The following is a 26,353-nucleotide window of genomic DNA, read 5'->3' as shown; positions in this document are numbered from 1 at the left end:
ACGGACTATAACATGAGATACCTGCTAGTTTGTCTTCCCAAGCACATCATCTTCCCTTACATCCAGCACAACCATATGGCCAGGAGCATGTCCGATTACAGTTCCCGGTATCTTGGCCCTCATTACAGATTCTTGAGGCGTCACACCACAACCCCAGAACACGGGCACCAACCCGTCCTCTTTCGCTTCCTCCTCTGCTTGGACAATTGGCCGGCCAGCAGCGTCATAGGGACGCTCACCCCAATCGACGCTGTCAAGATTCTGCACGCCGATCCGTCTCATTCCATCCCAGCCCCACGCCACCGGCTCACCGTGTGTAGCAACATACGGCCTGGTGACCTCTCTCACCCTCTCGATCTCGCTTGCCCGGTACATCCGCATGGAGACCACATACGTCGAGCCCGTGAAGACGCCAGCAGGGCATAACGGGATGGAAGTGCGATACATCGACACACTCCTGCCATGGAAGAAGTGCGCGGGTTTTAGACCAGCCGTCGCCAAGGCATCCTCGAAGCTGTATGAGCAGCCGATGAGGAAGGCTACGTGATCGTTGGAGTCCCAGTACTGCTCGACAGACCCAACAGCGTGTTTTGTGAGCTTCCCGTGGTGGTAGACGTTGTAGGCCGGAGCGTCGGTGCGTATATCTATGCCTTCGGCTATCTGCTCATCTGAGACTCCCGGGATGTGGGACCGGAAGTTGTTGAAGTCCCCTGGTTTGATGGAAGATGCGAGCAGTGGGCATGGTACGGTGTTCCGCTTGCACAGCAAGGTGAAGTCGTTGGCATATCTCGAAGGAAGGATGATGAGGTTGGCCTGCAGATGGCCTTGGGCAATGGCAGCGGTTAGGGAGTTCCAGATGCCGTCGCGGCATTGTTCGCGGGTCGCTTTGCCTGTTGTTGGCGGTGGGACGTCGGTTCGGCTTGGTGACATCGCGCGTTGTTGCTGTTGATGAATGTGACGGGATGGACTCACAGAGCTTAAAGAGTTCTAGGATTGATCGACATTGTTACGTCCGATCTCGCAGAGGTGAGGTGTTGGCAAGACTCGGCGTAGCTACTATGTATACCATAGCATACACACAACGAATGCAGCCAACGTGAGCAGGAGCAGCCTCTTCATTTGCACTTGATCCTGTCGCCCACTGCGCTTGATCGCAAGCCCACGATCAACGGTACCGACCCCTTGCTCCTCAACCAGACTTGGCCTATCCAGTAGTCCCATCATACTCACAAACCCACTGCTCAATCATCGACCGTTGCGGGTCTCTAGTAAGCATGGCGAAAACATCGGCGTCGCTCTCTCTGTCAGCCCATCTAACAACCACTTTTGCCCTGTCATCCTCACTAATCTCGTCAAATCTACTGCTCCAGATGACCTCAGAAGCTCGCACAATGGGCGGCCGCGACTCTTCTACCAGCCGTCTGTTGCACTCGTTGAGGGCATCCGCGAGCTTGTGGAGCTGCTCATCAACCTCTCTGGCCGCTCGTGCGCGAGCGGAGCGTCGCTTAGCAACTCTTGCAACCTTGCCTCTTATCGGTATGCCTTTCCGCTGCGAAGCGCGGTTTGACGGTGAGTCCGAGTCGGAAGAGTCGGAACTGGTGTCTTGGTCGGATGCGTTCTTTGCCATGTAGGTGTGGAGCGTTGTTGCTGCTGCCAGAACGATGAAGTGAATCTGCTGGCCGTGGAGTTGGCGCCTCTGGTCTTCGGTAGACATTGCGGGAATGGTACAGTGCGTAGATTGTAATAGATAAGGGCAGGCGGAGGAATAGATGAGATTCAGACAAGTTTGATGGAATGAAGGCAGTTTTAGCGGACGGCGGTAAGGTGGTGTGGAAGGAAAGAGAAGAAGTAAGAAAACGGCGAGAATGGAGTGAGAAGTCAACGATACCAGTCAAGAGGCGGCCATCAGGCCTCTTACGTGTTGAATTCGTCCCGAAAGGTTCTCGAGTCCTGGACTGGAGAGAATGGAATGGAGTGCAACCGAACGCAACTTCCATTTCATTTCAGTCCAGTCGGACGCTCCTGCCTCAGGCCAACACAGCAGCGAGTCGCCTGATCGTTCTTCAAGTGGTTTAGATCGGTGCAGGCATAACGTTATGGTACCGCATACAAGTACCTCAAGAGAGGGGCTGAGTTGGGCCTTCTTCCCTCTTGTCCAACGTCCCGGTCTTCGAAGTACGTTTACAACCATGGACAGCGAAGCAGACTCCTTCGATATACCAGCAGAAGCTCATCAAGCACGAGATGTCGTTTTACCAACAATCGCAGCAGAGCGCAAAAGAGTGCTGAACATACTCGCACAAAGACGATATCGTAAGACCGCTGAACAGAACCGAAGTCATTGATTCTGACATTACTAGGTCGTCGGAGACGAGAAAGACAAGCAGCTCTGGAAAGAAACGTTTCGAAGACCTCCAACAAGACGGCGACGGACCAACCGTTGATCGAAGACATTGTAGGTTTGATTTGTGACAGCAGTCGAACGACCGCATCTCCGGAGGGCGCAGAGTCGACTGCCTCGAATGAAATCGCGATGCCCTACACAAACGGCTCAACATGGACACCCGAGGGCACTATCGGAGCCACGAACGTCGTCAACTTCTTTGACGATTTGTCTTGGACGTCCATCGATGTCGCCTCAAGCTTGACCTCCTTCTTACAGTCGGACGACACGCAGAACACCAGCTTCGCAGACGACTTCAACCTTGCAGTACCAGAATTAGACCTCCTTCGAGCCGCCTACCAGATCGCTGGGCAGATTCGGTCTGCACATCTGCTCTTCGCTGGACTCCGGGCTCAAAGTGTCTTCCTATCCTCGGACTACTCAAGCTTGATCTCAACATTACCCAAGAACCTCCAGCCAACCACTGCTCAGCTCACCATGGCTCATCATCCGATCATAGACATCCTGCCTTGGCCCGCCGTCCGGACGAGGCTGGTGAATATGTACAGTCTCCCTTCTGATTTATGGCCAAGACATCCGAGCGATGGGAGTGAGAGCTCTCTCATGAGACTGGTGTATGATATGGAGGATGGTGGTGTGCGTGTGGACGGCGGAGACCCGGCATATGAGAGCGGATGGGAAGTCGAGCAAGCATTCTTCGACGTATGGTGGTGGGCGCTGGATCAGAATGTGATTAGCAATTCGAACAGGAAGCGAGCTTTGCGCGGTGTGCCGAAACTGTCTTGTCATAACATTGCTGGGATGGGGTAAGATGAACGTCGGAACCTGCTTGTCTTCCCATTAGCTTTAGGATCTTGCAGACGTGGAGCCCTGCGCAACGGAGTCTCAGCCCACACAATAGGGGCGATGGGAGCTAAAGCATCAATATGGAAATGTGCCGCCACTCCTGATCTGCGGAATGCTCATAGGCTTGTTCCATGCAATATCAATTAGTGCGCAGAGCTCGCCCGCGTACGATGACCGCAGCAGCGCAGATTTCCTAGAGAAACGTTTCAGTGAAGGTGGATGCAGTGAAGTGCGCCGGAGGAAGTTCTTCAATGTACGTGTTGGGGAGAAGAGAAGTGCATTTTGTTGTGGTGCCTGAATCGTCCGTAGTAATACAGCATCCCCAGCATGTTCCTTCCGTACTTGCGTTGCCAAAGGATGTACTGCACGAAGCGGAGGAATGTCGCCCTGCTGATGTTCGAGACATCCACCACACCTTCGTTTGCAATTCCGATGAGACGAGTTAGGCGCATTGAATTCTGAATGACGAGAGCGCGGGAGACCGTGAAGCGTTCGTCTTCGACAAGAAAGTCGATGGTCGGGCCGCAAAACAAGCTGGTTGATGCCAGCCAGTGTCCATTACCGCATTGTCTGATAACACGATATGACTACTTACTCTTTGTAACTGATCTGAGACTCCGTGATGACTTCAGATGCCCTCGCCGTGTGAGTGTCGGGTGCCGCCGAAGCCGTAGTAGGAGGGGTCTACGAGTTGGTAGGCCGCAGAGCAAACAATAAATGCTCTGAGTATTTGAAAGCCCGGGAGAGGAAAGATGATGAGAGCCGATGAAAGAGAAGTGAAGGAAGGATGAAGAGTATGCGAGCTTATATGAGGAGAGTGGAAGCTGCTGCCAAGCTCCTGACTGACCGAGACATGAGTTGCCGGAAGTACACCTGGGCTGGACCAGAGCTGTCTTGAGCGCAACTCTGACTTTTTCCTGGCGTGTCGGATGGGACTCAAGCGGTGGGCTGAGATGATACCTGTGTTTATTGATAGGCATATGGAAGTCTGATGAATGTGTTTAGATAAAGAGTGGCTCGAGTGGCCAGCCACGGCTTGAGTCCGAGACCAATACTGTGCGGGAGATTGCTGCCTCGAGATCCGACGGCTGCAGACCATTATGTTGCTCGACACAAGGATGAACTGTTCAAAGAAATATGTTTGAAATGCTCAAGACCAGGGGATGAGATCTGTTCCAGCAGACAAATGGGCGCCGCCCAGGCATGTTGGTGACATAGAGAAACATGTTCGTGTCGAATTGCCAGTCCTCTGGTACGGCCGAGTCGGTCGGAGGTCGTGTGGGCACTCGACAGGAGGTTAGTCGATGTCTTGATTCGATATAGGTTGACACGCAAGTCGATCAGACTGTCGCTGCGGTTCCATCTTGGCTCGTCATCGAACCTATCCGCATGACGCAGTGCAGTTACGTTCTTGGCTGCGAATTCGGTCACCACGAGCCTCAGCTCATCTAGTCCTTCCTCCTTTTCCGGCGTATTGTCGTAAACGAATTTGGTCAGAGCCACGACATCCGTCAAAGAAAGCGCGCGCTCCTCGCGCACCGAAAGCGCTTCTTCGAGTCGGCGTGCGGCAAGGCTTTTGAGAGAGAAGACAGCATAGTAGTCGGCGAAGATATAGAGCTGAGCATGGCTCAAGAAGATTGGGAGGCAATCGTATTCCGCGGTGCAGTAATCGCCGAGAACGAACGCAGAGCTTGTTGGGAGACGAGAGTTGGTGACCATGTCTTCAGTTGAGCGGGCGGCTCGCTTGGCTTTCATGATAGACAGCGTTCCTGTGCGTTGATCGTAATGCATGCTCGATGCCTTCTTGACCTTCCTCACCATACTCCTGTTCCTCAAGAGGCCGAACAAAGCGGCATCGATATCTCGGTTGTGCTCTGAAGGACCACTCTCCTCGAAAGGCGCCTCCTCGAAGGCGACCTCCTCAACAGGCACATTCTCGGAACGATTGGTGTCACCCGTTCCCGGCTCGACCATGTCTTCGTGCTTGCCATTCACACTATCAAACTCAGTCTCCGCTCGGCTCACAGCCACGGCATGCGCAGGTTGGTAGTCTCCAGTGTAGGCAAACTCCATGAAGCGACCAAAAGTGGCTTTGTCGACATCCTTCAGGGGCGCCATACCGTTTTCAGACTCTTGCATCCCGTTCTCCATCACCGCCTCAAGTGGCTTCGAGACTTTTGCAACGAACCCGCGGTGTACTGTGAAGCTCTGGCCTTGAACCTCAAACGTGAAGGTTGGGCCGCTGAGCAAGCTGCTCGTTGTGTCAGTGGATGGGACTGAAGGAATTAGAGGATAGTTCTTACTCGACGTATGTTGGAGCCATTGCGTGGAAGGATTCTTCTGTTCAGCTGGTCCAAGGGTTTCAAACAATAGCGTACTATGAGGTTGGAAAGGAAGCGAGTATGACAGTGAGAAAGACGAAAGCGTCTCCTGGGTTCGAAAGACAGCGGTGAGGAAATCGAAAGAAGAAGCAGCAATACAGAACCGTCTTTCGTCCGGGACTGTGACACGAAGCTATGTTACACAGCAGGACTTTAGCGCTATCACATCTGCGCGCACGCGCGCTGGCGAGCCAGCAGCGTGGGCTGCGTTGGGCACAGCTGTAAGCCATCCTCAGGCAATTGGCATATGTACATCGTACCGGACGCGGACGTATGAGACCGCAAAGGGTTCTCTTGCGCTGAGAGGCTTGCTACCTCCGCAGGTCCGAAAAGGAAGCTCATTCCTGTACAAGATGTTGTCTGCTGTGCCGTCCTCAGCAGTGAGGTCGTCCCGTGTCCGACCTGCAATGAAGGCGGCGGTAGGCGTCTGTGGGTTGATGAGGCTTGCCGATATCCGGTTGTTTCGAGATCATGGATGATGACTACACGTCGATGTATCGGGGGGCCAGAATGTTGTTGTAAGGTAGCACTGTTCATCTTGAAGTCTGATCGCTGCGGTCATGAGTAAGCAGATGCCGCATGCCTATTTCAACCATGACTTGCCCAACTCATGCTTCAGATACTGCTCACCCATGACATCATTGATCGGGTGAGACAATATGGCTGCTCCTCGCAAAACGATTATCTCCTCTGGACTGGGACAGTACGCCGGCAGCGATGCCAATGCGCTGAAGCATTTCGGCGCAGACGCTCAGAGCAAAGTCAAGGCAATGCTGGCAGAGAGTATTCAGAAAGCAAACGATGCAGGATTCGACGTTATTGCTGTCGATGCAAACCCTCAAGACCCAGAGGATACGATGAAGCGGTTCACAGAGGCACTCAAAAGTCATGAGGCTGTTGGCTTCAATGTTGGCTTCGGACTTCGGGGGCACAAAGGTCTGCAGATGCTGTTGTGCTGATGGGAGACTTGGGAGCTGACGATCCCGAACAGAGCATACTGAGTTGTTCGAGAAATTGGTCAATAATGCCGTGCAGGCTCGACCTGGCATCAAGATCATGTTCTCCAATGGTCCTGGGGAGGTTATTACAGCTATCAGAAGGAACTTCCCGGAGGATTTCTAACGACATGCTGTAGAACTCAGAATACTTGGGTGTATGTTGTGGATATTGCACATACCACTTGAGACGGCCTTGAAGCCACCTCATGCGCCTTGTAAATTTCTTCCAAAGTGTACCTTGCCATCTCACCTCACAGAGCTTCACATGACTCGGGAGAATATCAAGATACCTGTGCTCGATCAACGCAAGAGCAACTCACCTCCTGGAACAAGGCTTTTGAGTGCCAAGCCAACGGAGTCTCCACCGCTTCAACTCGACTCCATCCATTCTCTCCTTCATCCTCTATCGAAAGAAAGCTGGAACTATGCCATGTGCTACGCTGCTGGTGGGGGTGGGCGCTTGTGCCATCGACACCATCCTGACAGTGCCGCACTTTCCAGCAGAAGACTCAAAACTGCGGGCTACTTCACTCCAGAAGCGACGAGGCGGCAATGCTCCCAACACACTGGAAGTCCTGCAGCAGCTTGTACGTCAAGACGAGAACGACGGTGCATACCCGGACGTCGATTCTGAGGTACAGGATGGGCGGCCTGCCTACATCGACTGTGCATTGATCTCAGTTCTTCCAGCGAAGACATGCACCAACACGGAGTTCATTCGCTCTTCACTTGACCGCGCTGATTTAGATTTCTGCATCTACCGCGAGGACCAGATGGAGCCTGTGTCGTCCTACATCATCGCAAGTGAGACGGACTCAACAAGAACTATTGTCAACCACAACCCTCTACCAGAGATGACTTTCGACGAATTCCACATGGCCTGTGGCAAACTTCTAGAGCACCGCACGAGGATGGACAGCGGAGCCGATATTGAAGACATGTGGTTTCACTTCGAAGGCAGAGTCCCCGAGACCACTCTGGAATGCATTCAGTACATCCGCAGTGAGCCACGCCTCAACGGCCGCATATCGGTGGAGCTGGAAAAGCCTGGCAGGGAAGGTCTCCAAGCGTTGGCCTATGAGGCCGATGTAGTCTTCTACTCAAGAAATTGGGCGGAGGGAGAAGGCTACACAAATGCCAAAGTCTGCCTTGAAGCACAAGCAGAACTCTTACAGCAACATGAGTTACATGACGACCCACGCCGTTCGGGCCAGGGATTTCTCGTATGCACGTGGGGAGCGCTAGGAGCCTGGGGTCTTCGCCTCCCTCTTCCACCATTCAACCCAGCAGAGAATAAAGAGGGCTGGGACGTTGTGCACAGTCCGGCATACATCAACAACGTTCGAGCGATTGTCGACACCACTGGTAAAACTTTATGACTTAACAACATGCAGTGTCATCTTGGAAGCTAACGAGGTATAGGCGCAGGCGACACATTCATTGCCGGTATCCTTTTCAGCCTAATTGGCCGGCCAGTAGACGACGGAGATCCGTACTGTTGGACAACAAAACAAGCCCTGGACTTCGCGAACGGGCTCGCCGGGCGAAAGATTCTACAACAAGGCTTCGATGGGTTGGGAGAATCGTCAAGCGCCTTGCGAGCATTTATCGACGCACAGTGCGCTACAGCTACTTGAGGCTGAATCCAGATCCCATCCAATGACAGATGGGCTGCGCTGGTAAGCTGGTATCCATCTCCATTGACCTCCGCCTCTGTTACTGTGAGGCCTTTGGATCTGCTCGCCTTATTCGGCGTCGCAGCTTGATAAGTTGCGCGACGATACGCATTGCTGAGGAACTCATCAACCAACCCACGATAATGGGAAGGTCGGGATGGCTGGAACCACTCCCTCACCATTCGATCGAGCCCTAGCATTGCCTTTGTGCCTCGCTTGCGATGGCACTCAATACCAAGATCTGCACAAAGGACGTCGAAGAACGTCTGCTCTGACAAGTTCAAAGGCTCGTGCACACCCCGAGGGCCGTAGCGAGCTTTGGTCCAAGCATTGGTGAGGGCGATCTCCGACTTCATGGCTTCCCGCGACGGCAATCTTCGAGATAAGCAACTGCACAGAGGGAGGACAGCTCGCTGAAGATGACTGCCTGCGAGGTGACCAGCATGCCGGTGAAAGCGATCGAGCGGTCTCCTTCCGCCGCAAATTCAGGTGGTATGACGTTGCGAAACAAAAGGTATGGCGTCTTTGTGGGTTGTGGCAGGTTGAACTCTGATGGACTTTTCAGCTCTGGCAGGATCTCTTGCACTCTTTGTCACTGATGGAGTCAATGGCCAGGGAACGAATGTTGAGCCATGGGACCCACCAGCAGCTGTATGCCCAGCTTCCTGTGTTTTCGACACCGCCTCGGCTGCCGTCTTCCTTTCCTCTCTGCCGAGTTTCACAGTGCATGCGCTGTCGAAGCACGCTCCTTACGATAGGAGCCGAGATGGAGGCTGCGAACGACGTCGATACTACGAAACCAGCGAAGGGCAAGAAGAGAGGTTGTTCAAACAAGAAGCTCTTGTGAGCCTTTCGAGAATGGCTATATACTGCATCAGCACCACAGCGAATCCGTCGCTATTTTTCCCGGTTCATAATCCAGACATGAATACTCATACCCATAACCTCATAACACATTACCGCCATCATCGTCAAATCGTGCCAATCCTCTCATCATCCCATTCGTGTTCCCATTCCCATCCCACTACGAAACCATCCACCAAGCACCCCCCACCCACGCAACCAATACCGCAGCCGTCAACACCCCCGCGCCGGCCTTATCACCCGTCGTAATCTCCCGCATTGGCACACTCGACACCGTCCCGTCCCCACCCGTCCCCGCCGACGGATCCCCCTTGGAAATCCCGCCCTTCTTCGCCGTAACAGGATGATCCGCCCCCTGAATCAGCTGGCTCAACACCACCTCCAGCGCATCCATCTGCTGGCCGAACCCATACGTGCCGTCCCACGTCGGCGCCTCGGACCACTCGAAGCCACAGGCGCTACCGACGAGGCCGCCGATGGTGCCCGTGCATTGGGACGCGGCAGCTTGGGCGGAGGCGGCGAGGTAGGGGGAGACGGAGTCGTAGAGCTGGGGCATCCATTTGGTGCTGGCGGCGAGGAAGCGGGAGAGGTAGGCTTTGAAGGAGAGTTGATCCGTGTTGCAGTTGCCGCGCTTTTCGCAGGCGGCTTCGAACATGATTTGGTCGTGAAAGAAGGGCTGATGAGCAATCAAAGTGTTAGCGTTGGGATGGTGGAGATGAGCGGTGAGGTAGAGGAGGGATGGTACGTACTCCAGTAGCGCTCCAGATCCCATTAACGCGCTCCTCCCACTTCGCGTCTCCAGTGGCGTTCCACATTACGGCCGCGGCGTTGAGCAGCATCCCGATGTTGTAGCTCCATTGGATGGGGCTCGTGATGGTGCAGTTGTCGCGGATCCAGCTGCCGTCGAGGATGCGCCAAGCTGGCGGGTTGGTCTCGTCGGTGATGAGGTCGGTTTCGACGAGCCAGTCCCAGACCTTTTCCGTCCATTCGGCGTAGGTCTCGTTGTCTGATGAATAGAAGTGTCAGTCGGGTAATTCAAGGAATGCTAAGAGGTAGCCAAGGATGACAAGGCGCGGCCAAGGTGAATTGTAGACCCCATCTGGTCCACCCTTCAAGAATCGCCAACATCGCGAAACAAAAGCTTGAGTGTTTGTCTCAAGCACGGATTGAACTCACCAGTATAGGCATACAACCGAGCACCCAAATTGATGAAACCAGCGTTGCTTGGCGTATTCTTGTAATCATACCCTGTATTCCACGGAAAGATCTGCCACCGCAGCCCTCCACCACAGTAACCCGTATCCCAGCGCAACTGCTGACTATTCCACGTGCCCTGCGCCAACTCCAGCCACTGCGGCTGGTCTGAGGGCGGATTCGGGAACTTGTACTCCGCTGCGGTCATTGCAGTAAAGCCCCAGAACGCTTGATCGTCGTTGCCCTCCGTCTTCGTCTGGTTCGGCGGCATAAAGTCGCGCGTGTCGCTGGCTTGCCATAGGATGGCTTCGGTCACGATGTCGTTGTAGCTGTCGTCGCCGGTGTAGTACCAGTAATCTATCAGCGTGCCCATCATGGCGCCGGCCAGCCACCAGTAGTATACATCGACGGGGACGAGAATGCCTGGGGTCTGGCCGGTTTGGTTGCCAATGTACCAGGTCATCATGTCATGGGCGATTTCGGAGGCGGCATTTTTGATCGAGTCGTCGGACTGGATGTTAAGCTCGATGGCGGTGGTGGTGGAGGAGAGGAGGGCGGCGGTGGCCGTAACGAGGGCTCGGAAGCGCATGGTGGGTGGTTAGAACGATTGTTGTGCTGCTGGAGTGTGTGCGCCCGCAGTCCAGGCAGTCGATCAGGTGTTATATTCGTTGTCGCAGAGTCGCATGCGCCTGGCCTCGTGGGGCTCGTGGAAGCAGGTCTACATTGGTGTTTGTTCGACGTTTTCATCAAACCTCCCTTCTCGCTTCGTCTTCAGGCTATTCTTCACCAGGGACGGGAAGATGGTGGAATACGAGAAGAGAAGAGGCTGAGCGATGCGCCTCCGTGTCATCCACATTTCGCCCGCTGTCGATCTGGGGAAGGTGGGCAAGGTGGGGTGACAAGCAACACGTGACGTACAGCTAAGCTTTCTGGATAAAGTCTAAATCGCGACTTCAAGAACAACTTCTGGGCTTTCGACTTTCTCTCGAACAGACACAACCATTGCCATCGCAGCTGGCCACACAATCACGCGTAAACTCTGTAAACAGCTGCTGACAGTCACTCTGGCAGATCCTCATTGTCTCTGACACACATACATCTCCACCACGGTAAGTCTCGCACGCAAGATCAAGCGCTCTGCAGCGTTTCGTGGTGCTTTTTACTTGTCTCGATGTCGGAGGAGCCTTTCTTAGCAAGACACGCTGGGCATGCCTTCAACAAGACATCCAGCACAGACCTGAACGCAGGCCTGCAAGAGGCCACCTATGTCAGATCAGCAACTAATATCTTCCGCCAAATGCACACGAGCGCCGACCAGCTATGAAACGCAGCACCTCCTGGACGGCTTCTCCGAGACGGCTTCAGACGTTCTGGGGCGCCACGAAGCGCTGTGCAGACGATGGGGAGTTCGAGAACCTACTAATCCTTGTGTCTACAGCCCATTACCTGCAACTTGTCGACCAACAGCGAAAAGTAACCAGTCAGCCTAAATTGTCCGTTTTGTTCCCGCTGACTGTCTCCGTAGCATCTTCATCAACCCACCATTCCGCTTTATCGTCGAGGGCACGCCGTTCAACGTGCACAGCGAGCTCGTGACGCAATGCTCGTTGCCGCTGAAAGCGATGATCGAGGGCGGCATGAGAGAATCGCAGCAGGGCTTCGTACGCTCTCCGAGACAGCATCAAGCGCTATGTGGCGTGCTGTGATGTTCTTAGCCTGCCTCCTTTTCGGAGAAACTTGCTAATCGCTGCCGGTACTGCAGGTCGTCCTCCAAGACGTCGACAAGGCCACCTTCACCCGCTTCGTGGAGTGGCTCTACAGAGGCGACTACAACCCAGCGCTGCCAACCCGGCCTGCTCCCGATGTAGCCGAATCGGAGCAACATGGCGACGAGAACGAGCCCAGCATCAAGCCTAACGCAGCCTCGTCAGAAGATGTTATTGGCGTACTCGACCAGAGCCAAACCTCCCAAGATGATGCGACGAATACTATAACGGCACCAGCAGACGTCTGCAAACATGGCAAGGTCTTGGGAGAATGCGAATGGGCCTGCTACAAGAGCGAATACCAATGGTACGAAAGCGACGAGTCCAAGTCGTACTCCAACCGCCAGGCGAAGCAGCGGAAGCGCGAGAAGCGAGCAAACATCATCACCACCGGCCCATTTAAGGCCAGTTCAGAATTCATCAAACACCCGAACGACGAGCAGCTGGAGTACCTTCCCGCCGTCATGAGCCACGTAAGTCGCCCCCTTCTCCAAGACAGCATCGCACACCATGCCGCGCTCTGATACATTTCTCCCCCCGTCTCGGCGCCGGAGAACCCCGCTAACCCCCTCCCAGGCCAACCTCTACATCTTCGCCGAACGCTTCGACATCCCGGACCTCATGCACAAAACCGCCACCGCCCTCAACGGCGCCCTGAGCTGGCGCATCCTCGTCGCCCCCGAGCTCGTCACGCTGATCTGATACGTCCACAAAAACACGCCGGAGCACCATTCTCCGCGATCCGATGCGCTGCGCGAGGCTGTGGCGAGTTATGCAGGGGGGGCTATTCGGGGGCTGCGGAGGGAGAAGGAGTTTCGAGAGTTGGTTGCGGAGGGAGGGGCGTTTGCGCTGGATATGATTGACTGGGCTTGTGCTGATTAGGGTGGGCGGTGCTCTCTGGAGGGGCTTGGGGTGTTATGGGAGGTAGGGTGCATTTTGCGGGCGTTCTGTTTTGGGGAAAGGATGGGAGGGGAAGCGCTGGATAGCTTCTTCTCTGATGCAATGCCACGCCGCTATGCGACCGTTCAAAACCACTTCAGCTATTTCGCGTCTTCGAGAAGCCTACTAATCCTTCAAATCAGACGAGCGCTTCTCGAGCACCCTGGCGAGAGGACATGTATGCGTCGCTTCCTCTGCAGCCTCCTCCGTGTGTTCGGGAAGAGTGCTTACATCCAGCTAAGCTTCTTCCCCGAGACACAATAGATTACTCTGCAGCATTTTAAAATGTCTTCGACTTGTCCACCTATCCGAGAAGGCTGCTTGACAGTAGACTCAGATGAGGCCTTCTCGAGCGTGCATAGTGGAACGATATGGGCACATCACGTCTTGCGTGCTGCTGCTCGTGCGGTCGAGAGGATGTATGGCTTGAAGCAGCGTCTTCTGTAAGACGCAGTCGACTCTTGCACGGCTGACCAATGCCTTCTCGGAAGTGTGTGCGTCTTGGAGAAGACTCCTGAGCCTCGCTTCCGACGAACGGCTCTCCGGCATGCAGACGAAGCTGAATGGACACATCACTCCTCTCATGCTTCTATTCGCAAGTTCAAGAAGACATGCTCGCCGCAGGTACGAACACCATTCCAGTATTTCGTCCCTATCTACAACTCCCCACCTCACCTTAACAGCACAAGCAAATCCTCCACCCTCCTCCCCTCCAACCCATCCACCGCCCGAATAATCTCCCCCGCTCTCCCCTTCCCATACACCGGCACCGCAAGACTCAAAAACTTCTCATCCACCTTATCCCTCGTGAATGAATGCTCCACCTCTCCAAGCGGGAAGTCCTGCTTGAAATCATCCGTCTTCCCATCGGACCACTCGATCCGCATCCGTGCTTGGAAAGAGTGCATGCTGCTATCCCGCTCCACGGAGATTTTGTCGCAGAGGGCGTTGATGTCTGCATCTTGCAGGCGCTGGTAGGCTTTCATCCCCGTTGAGGAGCCGTAGGTCAGCGCGTTGGCCGCTTGGAAGTATGCGGAGAACTGGCCGTCGATTTGGTTTTCCGGGTGGATCTTATTTGGTGTCGGATCGCCGACGAGTTTGAAACAGGATGGGGATGTGGTGAGGGTGATGTGCTTGACGTCGGCAGCTGAGACTTTGCCTCCGTGCCTCTCGGCAATGTTACCGCAGAGCTCGATGAAGCCGTGGGTCATGCGGCACGCTGGGTATGGTTTCAGCGACGAGCCTTCCCAGATCCATTCCTTCCCAAGGTTTGCTGTGAGACGATGGAGGTCCGGGTTGGGGTTCGGGCTGTAAGCCTGCAGGAAACCCATTTTGCCTTCGATGATTTTCGTGGCGCCCACGACCCCGGCTTCGGCTAGGGAGACGCACATGAAGGCGTCGTGGACGGCGAAGCCCGGGTGCAGGCGTTTGTTCCAGGAGCCGTTGTCGAGGTATTGCATTGAGCCTGCTGATTTGCTACCGGCGAGGCCGAAGGCGTCTTCGATTACTTGGGGGGAGAGTTTCTTGAGCACGGCTATGGCGGATACGGCGCCGAAGATGCCGGCGATGCTGGTGTTGTGGAATCCACGATCGTAGGAGAAGAAGCCCAACTCCCGGCCAATTCGACAAGTCACTTCGTAGGCCACGGAGACAGCGAGCATGAAGTCCTCACTACTCGCCTTCTCCGCCTGCAGCTCTGCCTGCGTCATTGCAGCCGAAATGGACGTAACACCCGCATGCAGTGTGCCAGGCGCATGCGTGTCGTCGAAGTCTAGGGAGTGGCCGAACGCTGAGTTCAAGAGTGCGGCATACTGGGGCAGCATATGCGGCTCTCCCTTCGCCAGGACGGTACATGGTCCTTTGGTACCCTGACCTTGCAGAGCGAGGATGGCGTTGTAGATTGGTTCGGTTGAAGTGGCATTGTCGATTGCGCCGACGACGACGCCGATGTAGTCAATTACTACTTCCTTGGCTTTCTCGCGGAGGGCTGGGGTTAGTTGGTTGGTCGAGGCGGACGAGACGAAGTTGGCGAGGATCTTGGTTGCGGGTATCTCTGTGTTACCGTTGGTGTGGCCGTTGGCGCCGTTTGTTGTAGTCATAGTGTGGTGATGTACTCTTTCTGGTCTGGTTGAAGATTGGAAAAGAAAGAAGGAAAGCTAGATTACTTGACCTCAGTGGCAATTGCCGGCAATCGTCTTGATATGTTGTTGAGTTGAAGTACGTACTGAGATGTATTCCCGAGCGTCACCACGTGGAGTCTTATTTCCGGTCAAAGTGGAGGTGAGGGCTTGGGCCGAGATGTCGGCATGAGCATTTTGCTATGATCTTTCTCCAAGCGGCTGTGAAAGTAATTGGGATGGGGAGACATATACGTTCTGCTGCGAGGGTAATGCTCTATCAATCTGTCCATACTTGCCAGTCGTGCTCTCGCTCCAGTTCTCCCTTGTACCTCTAAATCTCCAATTCCAACGCGATGTGGGTATCTCAAAAACAAACAGACCAGCCTACTTCTATTTCCAGCACATCTCTGTCCAATCGTCCCATCATACTCGGGAGCCTCCGTGACCAGCACGATCCCTCCTCAGCACAGCTCTGGACCCAGCATACCCTTCTCCTTCTGGTTCTGTGCCTTTAGAATGCACACCGGCAGCGCAGCGCCAAAGTACACGAGCCTTGCACCGTGCTGAAAAGCCTCTTGATCCGTCTCAGTGCCCACTGCCGGAGGAGCGCTGAATCCGTCGACTGGTTTCGGCTGCTCTGCGACAACGCCCGGATGGTATGCAGCAATTGTCTTGCCGGAGAACTCGTAGCCGGCGCCTGAACGGTCAAGCATGGATGACATCTTGACCCGCTCCTTGCTGCCGTGATGTGGCTTGAGGGGGATGCTGGGACCAAGGTGTGCCGGGATCTTGCCGCTTGAATGCTCGTTGGCTGGCTTCAAGAACTTGTCGCTAGAGTGACTTAGATGGTTCCTAATAGCAGACGCGGCGAACTGAATAAGCGGACTGTTTGCGTGGCACTGCAAGAGCGACAAGACCATGTCCGTATTGTTCCAGTAGTCACTAGGATCATTTCCAATCCCGAAGTTGCTGTGCAATGATGCCGCCAGCGTTGACAGAAGCGAGCCGCAGCTTTCGGCAAAGCTAATGAGATCAAAGTTCAACATCGGCTCGTCAGCGATCAAAGTCTTCCTGAAGGTCGCCAAAAGTTGCGATGGGGTGAAGTTGGCTTTCTCTGAGGCACCTTTGGGGTTTGAGGCGATGCTTTGGTCGTGCTGTGCCGATGCGGTCATTTGATACAGCGCGATCTGTACTGCCTTGCTCTTAGTACGAGCAAGTCCTAAGTTTTGCCAGATACCTCTGTCGCTGAGGGTCCTGAGAAGCGGCGAAACGACGTGAATCTTGCGAATGCGGTTCCGCATCACTTTCGTAGCAGCCATTTCTCTGTCGTCTCCCTTAGGAAACCCATCTGGCGGTAACCCTAGATTGATATTGTACTGCCGGAATGCCGCAGTATTGCTGAGCGTCGCTGAAGGGGGCCTTGGGAATAAGGGCGGGTGACAGCCAAAGGATGCCATCGCTATTTCCATGTCATGCCAGTCGTCATTCATGACACCCATTGCGCGAAGACATCTGTAGAGGTGGGCGGCAGCCAGGACATGTTCAAGAGAGCTGGTCGCTGAGAACTCTGCATCTGCACATCTGAGTAGACCAAAAGCCGTGTCGGTGATGGCACTGGCGATGAGGAAGCTGATCTCGCCCGAACATCCTGACGCACGTCGTTGAGGTCTTGCAGGAAGCACCACAGCTCAAACGCGCTGGTTTCTTGCTGCTCGTCTAGCTTTAACGAAGCAGCGTTCAGGTGGAAGGATTTCAAGGAGTTCGTACTGAACGGAGATGCATCTGGCTCCTCGACATGTAGGGATGCGAGAAGGTCGCTAAGGACGTCCTACTGACTGGTGGCCTGGAGATGGACTGGCTCGGGACTGGCGCTCCTCACTGAAGCTGCTGCGCCAGCCGGCGGCTTGCTACGCGCCCCCTTCAAGATGTCGTGAACGCGCTGGAGTACCTGGAGGACCCGTTAGCTCGTGTCATCGTCAAATGCCAAGTTTTTCACCTACCTTGATGAAGTAAACATGGCCATCGTTCTCCTTCCTGAACTCGCTGGCATCTTTTCGTGAAGAGTGCCAGTTGGCGAACTCCTGTCGTGCTCCGATGACAGTGTTCAGGTTGGTCAGGACGCGTAGCGGAATCCTGACTTGGTCGGCGCTGTCAGCAATGGCCTCAGCCAGCCCGACAAGATCTTGACTACACAGGGCCACGTCTACAAGGCCTCCTTGCGTCTTCTTCGCAGCCTTAGATGTGCTGCTCTCGCGGGATGCAATAATGGTGGTGAGATCGCAACAACGGCTTGCAGCGGCGACAAGCCAGTCGGCAATGTTCTGCGTTCCCGTTTTGTACGCCTGATAGCGACCTGCTACTGCACTGGATGATGCGTTGGACCCATGGCCATGACTGTGCGCTGGTTGCGCCTTGACTGCGTACAAGAGTGATTTCTGGAAAGAGAGCGGAAGGAGAACTGTTGACACAGGGTGTTGAAACAGACGGGGGAAAGGAGGTGATCCGTGCGGGGTGCCTAGTAAAAAATTCACATGTCAAACCACTCCACGCGTCCGACCAAGCAGGGCGGGAGCGGCTGGTGCCGATGCGGAGTCCACGATATCTATACGCCATCTCAGCCATGAGGGCTTGGGTCGTTGAGCGAGCTTGATGCTCAGGATTCATGGACTCAATGAACTCCGAGAGTCGTTTGTCTGGCTCGTGATTAGCAGAGATGGGCACCACCCTTTGTTTGCACATACCATGCTTGCAGCAACACTGCAGTGCAGGACAGCCGGACGAAGTCACCTTTCTGAAGGGGAGTATAGCTGCATCTGGCGTCCCACCTGGCCTGCATTGGTCGCCCGCCAGCAGTTCCTAGGACTAACGCACGCGATCACGCTCGAAGCAGGGCCTTCCTGGCACTGTATACGAAAATTCGTCCGAATGATATAGAATGAAGCCATGGGAATGGAAAACCAGCTTCTCCACAATTTATATAAACCGGTACAAAGGCCATCTCAAGGTTTGCCGTCACCATTCTTGGGCAAGAGAGCACGTTCGAGAAGCAGCTGCTTCCGTGGAATGGGAGGGGCGAGAAAGTTCTCCGGGAAAAGAGAACGCCCTCACTCTTCCAGGCCGTGTCCCGTGAGGAGTCCGGATACTCTGGTTCATTGTGCTCGTTGAAGCCTTTGTTCAACGCCGCTTTGACAGTAGCTGGCCCGACCAGTTCCAGGGGTTTGGCGATACGGAGTGGTTGAGGGTAGCCCAGCATTCCGGAGCACGTTCTGGGATGGCATGGTGGCGGCCCGTGTTCCATACCAGAGGGTCGCAGAAAGCGAAGTGAAGTCGGAGGGAGTGAAGTCTTCCGCTTGCACCTTCGAGCGCACAGACCAGCTGACCCTGCATATCCACGTTTCAGCCTCAATGTCAGATGAAAGTTGTCTAGATTCCATTGTAAGCACATATCCTCGTGCTCACCACCGCCGCCCAATGCTCCTCCGATAACCTCCACCAACCGCAGCATCTCCGCTGCGTTATTGCCAGCAATGAATGGCTTCGCGGACAAGGGGCTCGACGAGTCCCACTTCGGCAGCGATCCGGCCTCCGCCATCAGCGCGGTAAAATCATTCGATGCATTTCCAAAAGTCAAACCCAGCTACACGGAGAAGACGAGCAGCGGCAGTGCCTGGACTGTCTTCTTAATATGCGCGAGCGTGTTCCTGACGTGGAGCGAGCTGAAGCGGTGGTGGGTGGGCGAGACAACGCACACGTTCTCTGTCGAGCAGGGAGTTGGACATGACTTGCAGATCAACATGGATGTGGTGGTTGCCATGCGGTGCGAGGACTTGCATGTGAATCTGCAGGACGCTTCAGGCGATCGAATACTGGCGGGAACAGCATTGAAGAGGGACGGCACATTATGGGGTCAATGGGTTGGCTCTGGGAAGGGCAAGTTAGGCGCGTCGAAACAGGAACGATTAGATCTGAGTGGCTATCCTGGATTCGGCGAGTATCGGGAAGAGGATGTGCATGACTATATGGGCGCGGCGAAGAGTAGCAAGAAGTGGTCGAAGACGCCTAAATTACCACGGCGAACAGAGCCGGACAGCTGTAGGATATACGGCACTATGCATACGAACAAGGTCCAGGGCGACTTCCACATTACAGCTCGCGGACATGGCTACATGGAGTTTGGGCAGCATCTAGACCACACCAGTAAGCACTCCCTACTCTCTAAACGCAGCACCCACTGATCCACTATCTAGGCTTCAACTTCTCCCACCACGTCAACGAGCTCTCGTTCGGCCCATTCTATCCATCACTCATCAACCCTCTGGATAGCACCGTTGCCACCACTGAGTCACATTTCTACAAGTATCAATACTACCTCTCCGTGGTCCCAACCATCTACACCACCGACCCCAAATCCCTCCGCAGCATCGACAAGTACCACGAGTCACCGTCCTCTGGCTCCGACGGCTTAGAACAGCATCCGCACCGCTACAGCAGGAACCACGTCTTCACCAACCAGTACGCTGTCACAGAGCAGAGTCATCCAGTACCGGAGAACCACGTGCCCGGAGTGTTTGTCAAGTTTGACATTGAGCCGATCTTACTCACCATTGCCGAGGAATGGAGCTCGATACCGAAGTTGTTTGTCCGGCTTGTGAACGTCATCAGCGGCATCTTGGTGGCAGGCGGCTGGTGTTTCCAGCTGACGGAGTTTGTCAAGGACATGCGGCGAGGGAAGCGGTCAGGTACCGTGGCGACGGACGGGATCTTGTCGCCGGTGACGCCTGGACAGGGTGATGAGAAGAGGTTCATGTAGATGAGTATGCATGGTCTGAAGCTTCAAGATTCTATTCCACGAAACTTGCGACAATTTGGCGAAGAGGTCGTACTACTTGCGCCCAGCGGGCTGGCCTACTGACCTATAAACAGAAACGAAAAGCCATATGCTCCGCACGACGTCGACCGGCGCTGTGCTGCCTTACACTGCAGCAGCCCGCAGGCCCATGAGTTCTTCCGCGCCCCTGGCCATCCGTGAATACAGCCTGTGGAAATACCGTGCTCGCTTCGAATCCAGACTTACTGCCGTCGACAGTAGTACTTGCGGCCACTCGACATCAAGTCAATAGAGGTTTGTTCTTTGCTCCATTCCTTACAAACATCACTCGGTCAGCAGGAGGACTCAAATGTCCCATCATTAACTGTCTGCTTGTTTGCGTTCTGCTTGCGAGTCCTATATCTTCTTCGCCGGAGCTGCGCATATTTCTTTTCTCTTTCCTCTACACCAAGCCTTCTACCACTTACACCACAGTACATCTGTAAGAGTAAGAAGCAACATCCCAAAAATCACAAGCACCCATCCTCGAACGACATCATGCCAAGTCGAAACACCAAGCGCAATGGCAAGAAGAAGGCCACTCCGACGCGAGCTCCGGCTGTATCGTCTGCACAGTCGCAAGCACCACGCCCTGCTGCTGTGACGACTGATGTGGGAGACAGGGACTCTAACGAGGAGAAACGTCGAATCGCGGAAGAGACCTTGCGGAACCTACAGAAATTCCGGGAGCTCAAGGAGGAAGACTCCAACCAAATTGACCAGAACGATCCGGCCGTTCAGCAGGCTAAGCGAAGTGGGAAGCAAAAGGCCACAGAGTCCAGGGACTTGGAAACACTGCCTACGTGGAAGCCCGAACAAAGATTGACCAACGCCGGCGACTTGTCTGCCGCCGCCTTCGAGAAGGTCAGGCAACTGATGGAGCTGACAGACCAGAACCAGCGATTGAAAGCCATCGCCAACGCGGCTATTGCTCACTATGGGGAGCAGAACGAATCACTTTACCCTGGTGTCGATATGGATCAATACATCATCGCCCTTCCCTTCCAGAAGAAGCAGATTCTGGGAAATGCTATCTACCCCAAGATTGCTGCACTGCAACCAGAGCTCGTTGGAAAGATCACTGGCATGTTGATTGAGAACGGCAATGAGGTTCTACTCAAGCTGTAAGTCGAGGAACTTTTCCTGTCTCCGTGGATGGCTTTTCTGACTACTCTCTAGCACACAAGACGATGCTGCACTCCGCCGCGAGGTGGATCTTGCTGTCAAAGTATACAATGATCATGTGAGGGAGCACGGGGTCCTGGAAGAAGAGCTGTTTCATCCTGCGTCCCAGATTGCGGTAAAGAAGGGACCGACTGCTTCTACCTTTGTCTTCTCCGCTGGCGGCAACAAGACTGTGCTCAGCGGTCATGAAGACCCCCTCAGCTTCACTTTTGATGAAGACGATGAGTCCGACGATACCAGCATCGCTTCCAAGGTTGGGCGTCCGCTGCCTCGAAGTATTGCCAATAGTGCTAAAAGCATGCACAAATACCGCCATTTCACCCGGAACATTATGAGCAAACACGGCACCATGGACGCTCTTGAGCTCGACCCAGATGACTACATTAGCATCTGGATCGATACATACCTTGAGGTCGACGAAAAATCCTGGATAAACCCGACAGACATCCTGTTCGCCCTCTTCTCCTCCTATGCTCACGACAACGTTCCTCCACATCAACACCGCTGGACAGAGTCTCCAACCCTACGACAACTCATCTCCCTCATCTTCTACGAGTTCCCCGGCACCCGTGCTCTGAACCCAGATGAAGACATGGTCCTCGACTTCGTCCAGGGCGTGACTTGGAAGGCGCTCTACAACCCCAAAGCCTGGTGGCAGAGCGAATACATGCCGTGGATGATGGTCACACAGTCCTCTGACGATGCGTGGCACAACGTGGAAGAAGTAAGGATAACGCAGAACGTGCCTCCGAAGAACCGAGTGCATTTGTTGCTGCGCGAGTGGCTGGCGAAGTCGGACCAGGCGTCTGTACAAGCGGACAGCATACTGCGGTACTACAGGGCGACGTGTGCGAGGGACGAGCCGGGGGTGAAGAAGCTGAGCGATGCGGCGTTCTGGGTACGTTCGTGTTGTGCCACTTTCAAACTCGATCTGGTGTGAGACACAGCGCTAACTTTGTGTGATCTTCCAGACTATCTTCGACGAAATCGCCGGCGAATTCGTTGAGTACAAAGAAGTCAGCCCGAACCACGTCGTCGCCACTGGCGCGGCCATCAAGAATCTTCTGAAAGAGGGCGACGGCGTCAGGCTGGTGGACAAGTATAATCTGATTTTCGGGAGCAAGAAAGGGGGGAAGGCGCTTATACCGCAGGCGTACATCAGCACCGACTGGCCTGTTAACAAGTTCGCGGAGCCTTGCGCTGTTGATCCGCTGAATCTGCTTCCTGACGCCGTCCCGGATCCCTGGGCGCTGGAACTTGAGCTGGCGAAGAAGCGGATGGCGATGAGGAGGGCAGCATTCCAGGCGCAGGCGGACCCGGAGCAGACGGAGTCTGAGACCGATCAACAGCGTAACTTGCCCCCTTCACGGTTTACTGTATCGCGCTAACGTCACTATAGCGAGCTGCAACTGCCCCGGCACTGGACCAGAGCACCTACTCAGCTGTCCCCTAGGCCGAAGCATTGACGAAGACCTCGTCGGCCGCGCTCACCGCGCCATCCTCCACGAGCTCAAGGACTACCCGAACGATGCAGACGGCAACCCTCTTGATGAGAATGCCCGCACAGCGAAAGCTGGCATGATAACGAGCATCATCGCGAATTATCAGCACGCAAACGCTGAAGACTCGTCGACAAGCCTCGAGCAGAAGGGTTTGAATGCAGTGGCTCTGAACAAGCTGGCGAACCTGATGGAGGTCATGAACACGCATGGTCACCGGCCACACGACGAGCAGGTGGCGGCATTGGAAGAGGCGTTTGCGGCCATGACCGTCAACGAGGGAGTGCCAGTACGAGGTACGTTGCCCCCTTCCCGCTTGCAATCTTGGAGAGATAGACCTAACAACATAGCAGCCCGATGCGGCTGCCCTTCCTCGCAGCATCATCCCAATTGCCCTTTAATCATCCCCTCTGTCGCAAGGATACTCAATATTGCCGTAGCCGCAATTGTCAGCGAGATTGACAAGGCCATAGACACCGATCCCAGGAAGCCTCAAGACAGGGAAGAGGCGCAGGCCTCACTCGGCAGGATTAGGAGGATCACGACGTCAATCAAAGCGCACAAAGTTACCCAGTCCATGAATGCAGAGCAGAAGGCCAGGTACGAGGACATCTGGGACCGCATAGCGAATCCTAAGGACAAGTCTGGTATTGATGATCTGGAGTACGAACTCACCAGAGTAGCGGGTCCGCCGGCAGATGTGGCAAAAAGGATGCAGGAGGGTAGCCAGGACCCACCGCCAACGCAAGGTATCTGACCCATCCACCTCATCCATCACATAAAGTCAGCTGATCTCCCAGTAGCATACTGCAGCTGCCCAGCCTCACTTGGTGACAAGCACGACTCACACTGCGTCCTTGCCAGTGCAGCGGTGTGTGCGACCCTCAGGATCGCGGACTTCAAGATTTTTCAGGAGATGCGAGCCATCCGAGAGAGCGACCCCAACACGCGCTGGGACCCGAAAGCAATTCTGGCCCGCCTTGACAATATCAAGGCCCTTGTGGCGGCCGCCAAAGCGGACGAAGTCACCGAGTCCATGAGCTCGGAGCAGAAGGCACAATATGAAGCTCTTTGTGAGAGAATGGCCAATCCACCCAATGGGTCTGGTGTGGAGGTGATCGAGAAACATCTTCGCACGGTAGGCAATCTGGCGCCAGATATGGTTGAAAAATTCAAGGCTAGACAAGACGCAGGGCCGGAGCAAGGTAGTCCATCCCCTATACCCTTATAACATCCAAGACCAAGCTAACCTCATAGCAGGGTATTGCAACTGTCCCGCTTCCGCGTCGGAGCACCACCCTAGCTGCGTCCTGGAGTATCCTCCGACCAAGGAGATCCTTGCTCACGCATCTGTCGCAACCCTCTCTGCCATCCAGGCCTTGAAGAGAGCTGATGGCACTTGGATCAGGAGCCCAAAGCTCGTTGAGGGGGTGATGGCGAAAGTCAAGAATATTGTCGCAGACACCCATGCCGAAGGCGCCCTGATATCCATGACTCCTGAGCAGAAGGAGGTTTTCACTCGTAATGTGGACAGGCTGGAAATTCAGGTGGAACAAGCTTGTGGTGTCAAGGCGCCAGAGAGTCCGGAGATCCCACTGCTACAAGTCCTGAACGAGCGTGAGAAGCGCAACAAGTTGTTGAGCACGATACAGAAGCTGGAGCAGGAGCAGAAGGGCGGCAGCAAGCCCGGCGTGAAGGTAGAGAAGCTCATGAACGAGGGTCGCTCGGCGGTTCTGAGCTATCCGCTCGAGGAGTCGGCGAATGAGGTGCTGACCGGGACGAAGAACCTGGGTCCGATGCCGGCAGCTGCAAGTGGTGCGGGCAAGAAGACTACAGCGCCGGAGAAGACGAAGAAGGAGAGGAGGGCTGATGCTAAGGCGGAGAAGAAGGCGGAGAAGAAGTAGGTCGGAGGAGCGTTTGGGTTGATGGGCTTTGCTTGCGCTGTGATGGTGCTGGATTCTTTGGATGTGCCTGCGAGCGTGATTTGGATGGTGCTAGAACGTAGGAGATCTGACCTGTAGGTAGCTTGGGATAGTCCTATACTGCAATTGGACGTCATATCATTGTGAACACTTTGATACATGCCATCTGATCCCGTCGCCTTTCTAGACGCCTCAAACGCCCAACTAGCTCCCGACGCATGGTGTTGTGGGGGCATTCACACCATGATCGTCTGCCCCAGCTTCATCGCGGTGCGATGCAGCTCCTTGTACGTCTCCTGAAACTCCTTCTCGCCCTCCTTGTCGACGGCATCCTTCTTTGCGCCTCGCAGACCCTCAGTGATCATGACCACGCTCGTCGGCCGCTTCGTGCTTCCTGCTGAGCCTAGTTCTCCTCGGTTTGGCACGAAGATGTACGGGATGTTGTGATCTTCGCAAAGCACAGGAATGTGACTTATGACATCCATGGGCGAGATGTCGGCTGCGATGATGACAATGCCATGAGGTAAGACATCACTGCCGAGGGTTGCAGGGGTGGACATGGGCGACTTCCGGATCGCTTTCACGGTCTCCTTGACGCCGCGGGTGATGTGCTTATGCTTGGCCGCTGCAAAACGATCAGTATGGGTCGAATCGCCGGTGTCCCGCTGCTTAGTACATACCCTTCTTGACACTCTTCATAACCTTCTTCCCATCCTTTTCTCCAGCCAGTGGATTTGCGAAGGGCACAAGCGCAGCGAGAGGATCCTCGATCTTCGCGACGACCTTCTTGTCGTCTTCCTCTACCTTGGCAACGACCTTCTTGTCGTCGTCCTCGTCTTTGACACCATCCGTATCCACCACCATCACCGCCTCAGCGTCCGCGCCATCAGTCGACTTCCGCTTCTTGTCCTTCTTCTTTTTCTTCTCTGCGACAACTTCCACCTCGTCCGCGTCAGCGACAGTCTCCGAGTGCTTGCGCTTCTTGTCTTTCTTGTCTTTCTTGTCCCTCCTCTCCTTGCGCGCTTCGGGTTCGACGGACGCCATTGTGGTATACAGGTGCGGTGTGGTCGACGAGCTGGAGTCTCGAACTTTTTCGGAGCTTTGAGGTTGCGATTGAGGCCCGAGCTCGAGAATTCTGCCGCCAAGGCGGTGAAAGGCTACTGAGCCTCATCTCCTTCACGCTCACTCCTGGAAAATGTACAAAGGTATATCACGAATCTGCCGTCTCTGACAACGATTTGCATTACTGCCTCCTGGTCTTTTCGTAAACTACTTCTGCCGCCGACAGGATGTCTGTATCAGTCTGCTGTTAGAACGCACTCACAACATATTGGCAGACCCGTATCCTGTGTCCTCAGTGTTGGAAGAAAGACAAGTATATTCTCATCATTCGTTCTGCCTCACATCATCCTTCAAGTGTTCTCATTACGTCTGCGGGGCCTACGAGCATGCGTTCTAATCTGCGAACTTGAACGGCTTCCGGTTTGGGAAGGAAGCGTGCAGTTTGGGGCCAAAAGCCGCCTGTTGTATAGCCTCGCGAGCTTCTCAGCTGTGCAGATCGTATTGAGAAAAGACGTTGAAGCGAGTGCTATCCTCTCAAGCCCCGACAGGAATAAATCCGGTCCTGTTTCCGCCGAGATGTAGGTACACACATCATCTCCTGCAAGACTTGCGTTTTTCGTCCATCCTTGC

General features: G+C 54.6%; 14 protein-coding genes across 14 annotated transcripts; 7 read left to right on the top strand and 7 right to left on the bottom strand.

Moving 5' to 3' along the window:
- Positions 1-24: 24 nt before the first annotated feature.
- LTR77_004744 (uncharacterized protein) lies at positions 25-1,714 on the bottom strand (the record flags this gene model as incomplete). Its single annotated transcript, XM_064801996.1, has 2 exons — positions 25-987; positions 1,235-1,714. The coding sequence occupies 2 exons, from the start codon at positions 1,712-1,714 to the stop codon at positions 25-27; spliced, it is 1,443 nt and encodes a 480-aa protein (XP_064659357.1).
- Positions 1,715-2,189: 475 nt separating this feature from the next.
- On the top strand, positions 2,190-3,214 carry LTR77_004743 (uncharacterized protein; the record flags this gene model as incomplete). Its single annotated transcript, XM_064801995.1, has 2 exons — positions 2,190-2,313; positions 2,361-3,214. The coding sequence occupies 2 exons, from the start codon at positions 2,190-2,192 to the stop codon at positions 3,212-3,214; spliced, it is 978 nt and encodes a 325-aa protein (XP_064659356.1).
- A 1,134-nt stretch (positions 3,215-4,348) lies between these two features.
- On the bottom strand, positions 4,349-5,573 carry LTR77_004742 (uncharacterized protein; the record flags this gene model as incomplete). Its single annotated transcript, XM_064801994.1, has 2 exons — positions 4,349-5,501; positions 5,554-5,573. The coding sequence occupies 2 exons, from the start codon at positions 5,571-5,573 to the stop codon at positions 4,349-4,351; spliced, it is 1,173 nt and encodes a 390-aa protein (XP_064659355.1).
- Positions 5,574-6,290: 717 nt separating this feature from the next.
- LTR77_004741 (uncharacterized protein) lies at positions 6,291-6,753 on the top strand (the record flags this gene model as incomplete). The annotated part of the gene is made up of 2 exons (XM_064801993.1): positions 6,291-6,567; positions 6,623-6,753. 2 exons carry the CDS (start codon positions 6,291-6,293, stop codon positions 6,751-6,753), a joined length of 408 nt encoding a protein of 135 aa, XP_064659354.1.
- Positions 6,754-7,054: 301 nt separating this feature from the next.
- On the top strand, positions 7,055-8,266 carry LTR77_004740 (uncharacterized protein; the record flags this gene model as incomplete). Its single annotated transcript, XM_064801992.1, has 2 exons — positions 7,055-7,994; positions 8,052-8,266. 2 exons carry the CDS (start codon positions 7,055-7,057, stop codon positions 8,264-8,266), a joined length of 1,155 nt encoding a protein of 384 aa, XP_064659353.1.
- A 1,063-nt stretch (positions 8,267-9,329) lies between these two features.
- On the bottom strand, positions 9,330-10,952 carry LTR77_004739 (uncharacterized protein; the record flags this gene model as incomplete). The annotated part of the gene is made up of 3 exons (XM_064801991.1): positions 9,330-9,845; positions 9,919-10,175; positions 10,346-10,952. 3 exons carry the CDS (start codon positions 10,950-10,952, stop codon positions 9,330-9,332), a joined length of 1,380 nt encoding a protein of 459 aa, XP_064659352.1.
- Positions 10,953-11,683: 731 nt separating this feature from the next.
- On the top strand, positions 11,684-12,831 carry LTR77_004738 (uncharacterized protein; the record flags this gene model as incomplete). The annotated part of the gene is made up of 4 exons (XM_064801990.1): positions 11,684-11,856; positions 11,889-12,024; positions 12,126-12,602; positions 12,706-12,831. The coding sequence occupies 4 exons, from the start codon at positions 11,684-11,686 to the stop codon at positions 12,829-12,831; spliced, it is 912 nt and encodes a 303-aa protein (XP_064659351.1).
- Positions 12,832-13,739: 908 nt separating this feature from the next.
- Positions 13,740-15,167, bottom strand: LTR77_004737 (uncharacterized protein; the record flags this gene model as incomplete). Its single annotated transcript, XM_064801989.1, has 1 exon — positions 13,740-15,167. One exon carries the CDS (start codon positions 15,165-15,167, stop codon positions 13,740-13,742), a length of 1,428 nt encoding a protein of 475 aa, XP_064659350.1.
- A 482-nt stretch (positions 15,168-15,649) lies between these two features.
- On the bottom strand, positions 15,650-16,645 carry LTR77_004736 (uncharacterized protein; the record flags this gene model as incomplete). Its single annotated transcript, XM_064801988.1, has 1 exon — positions 15,650-16,645. One exon carries the CDS (start codon positions 16,643-16,645, stop codon positions 15,650-15,652), a length of 996 nt encoding a protein of 331 aa, XP_064659349.1.
- A 29-nt stretch (positions 16,646-16,674) lies between these two features.
- On the bottom strand, positions 16,675-17,810 carry LTR77_004735 (uncharacterized protein; the record flags this gene model as incomplete). The annotated part of the gene is made up of 4 exons (XM_064801987.1): positions 16,675-17,016; positions 17,068-17,136; positions 17,189-17,604; positions 17,729-17,810. The coding sequence occupies 4 exons, from the start codon at positions 17,808-17,810 to the stop codon at positions 16,675-16,677; spliced, it is 909 nt and encodes a 302-aa protein (XP_064659348.1).
- Positions 17,811-18,715: 905 nt separating this feature from the next.
- Positions 18,716-19,998, top strand: LTR77_004734 (uncharacterized protein; the record flags this gene model as incomplete). The annotated part of the gene is made up of 2 exons (XM_064801986.1): positions 18,716-19,385; positions 19,436-19,998. 2 exons carry the CDS (start codon positions 18,716-18,718, stop codon positions 19,996-19,998), a joined length of 1,233 nt encoding a protein of 410 aa, XP_064659347.1.
- A 555-nt stretch (positions 19,999-20,553) lies between these two features.
- PAB1_2 (Protein phosphatase PP2A regulatory subunit B) lies at positions 20,554-23,496 on the top strand (the record flags this gene model as incomplete). Its single annotated transcript, XM_064801985.1, has 5 exons — positions 20,554-21,179; positions 21,235-22,138; positions 22,212-22,590; positions 22,640-23,035; positions 23,180-23,496. The coding sequence occupies 5 exons, from the start codon at positions 20,554-20,556 to the stop codon at positions 23,494-23,496; spliced, it is 2,622 nt and encodes an 873-aa protein (XP_064659346.1).
- A 159-nt stretch (positions 23,497-23,655) lies between these two features.
- LTR77_004732 (uncharacterized protein) lies at positions 23,656-24,643 on the top strand (the record flags this gene model as incomplete). Its single annotated transcript, XM_064801984.1, has 2 exons — positions 23,656-23,944; positions 24,000-24,643. The coding sequence occupies 2 exons, from the start codon at positions 23,656-23,658 to the stop codon at positions 24,641-24,643; spliced, it is 933 nt and encodes a 310-aa protein (XP_064659345.1).
- Positions 24,644-24,897: 254 nt separating this feature from the next.
- NHP2 (snoRNA-binding protein) lies at positions 24,898-25,705 on the bottom strand (the record flags this gene model as incomplete). The annotated part of the gene is made up of 2 exons (XM_064801983.1): positions 24,898-25,286; positions 25,342-25,705. The coding sequence occupies 2 exons, from the start codon at positions 25,703-25,705 to the stop codon at positions 24,898-24,900; spliced, it is 753 nt and encodes a 250-aa protein (XP_064659344.1).
- Positions 25,706-26,353: the final 648 nt, after the last annotated feature.

The sequence above is a fragment of the Saxophila tyrrhenica genome (genome assembly GCF_035928015.1).
Source record: "Saxophila tyrrhenica strain CCFEE 5935 chromosome Unknown scaffold_7, whole genome shotgun sequence".
In the NCBI taxonomy this organism is placed as follows: Eukaryota; Fungi; Ascomycota; class Dothideomycetes; order Mycosphaerellales; family Extremaceae; genus Saxophila; species Saxophila tyrrhenica.
The sequence above is the reverse complement of the archived record's forward strand: the minus strand, read 5'-3'. Positions and strand labels throughout refer to the sequence as shown.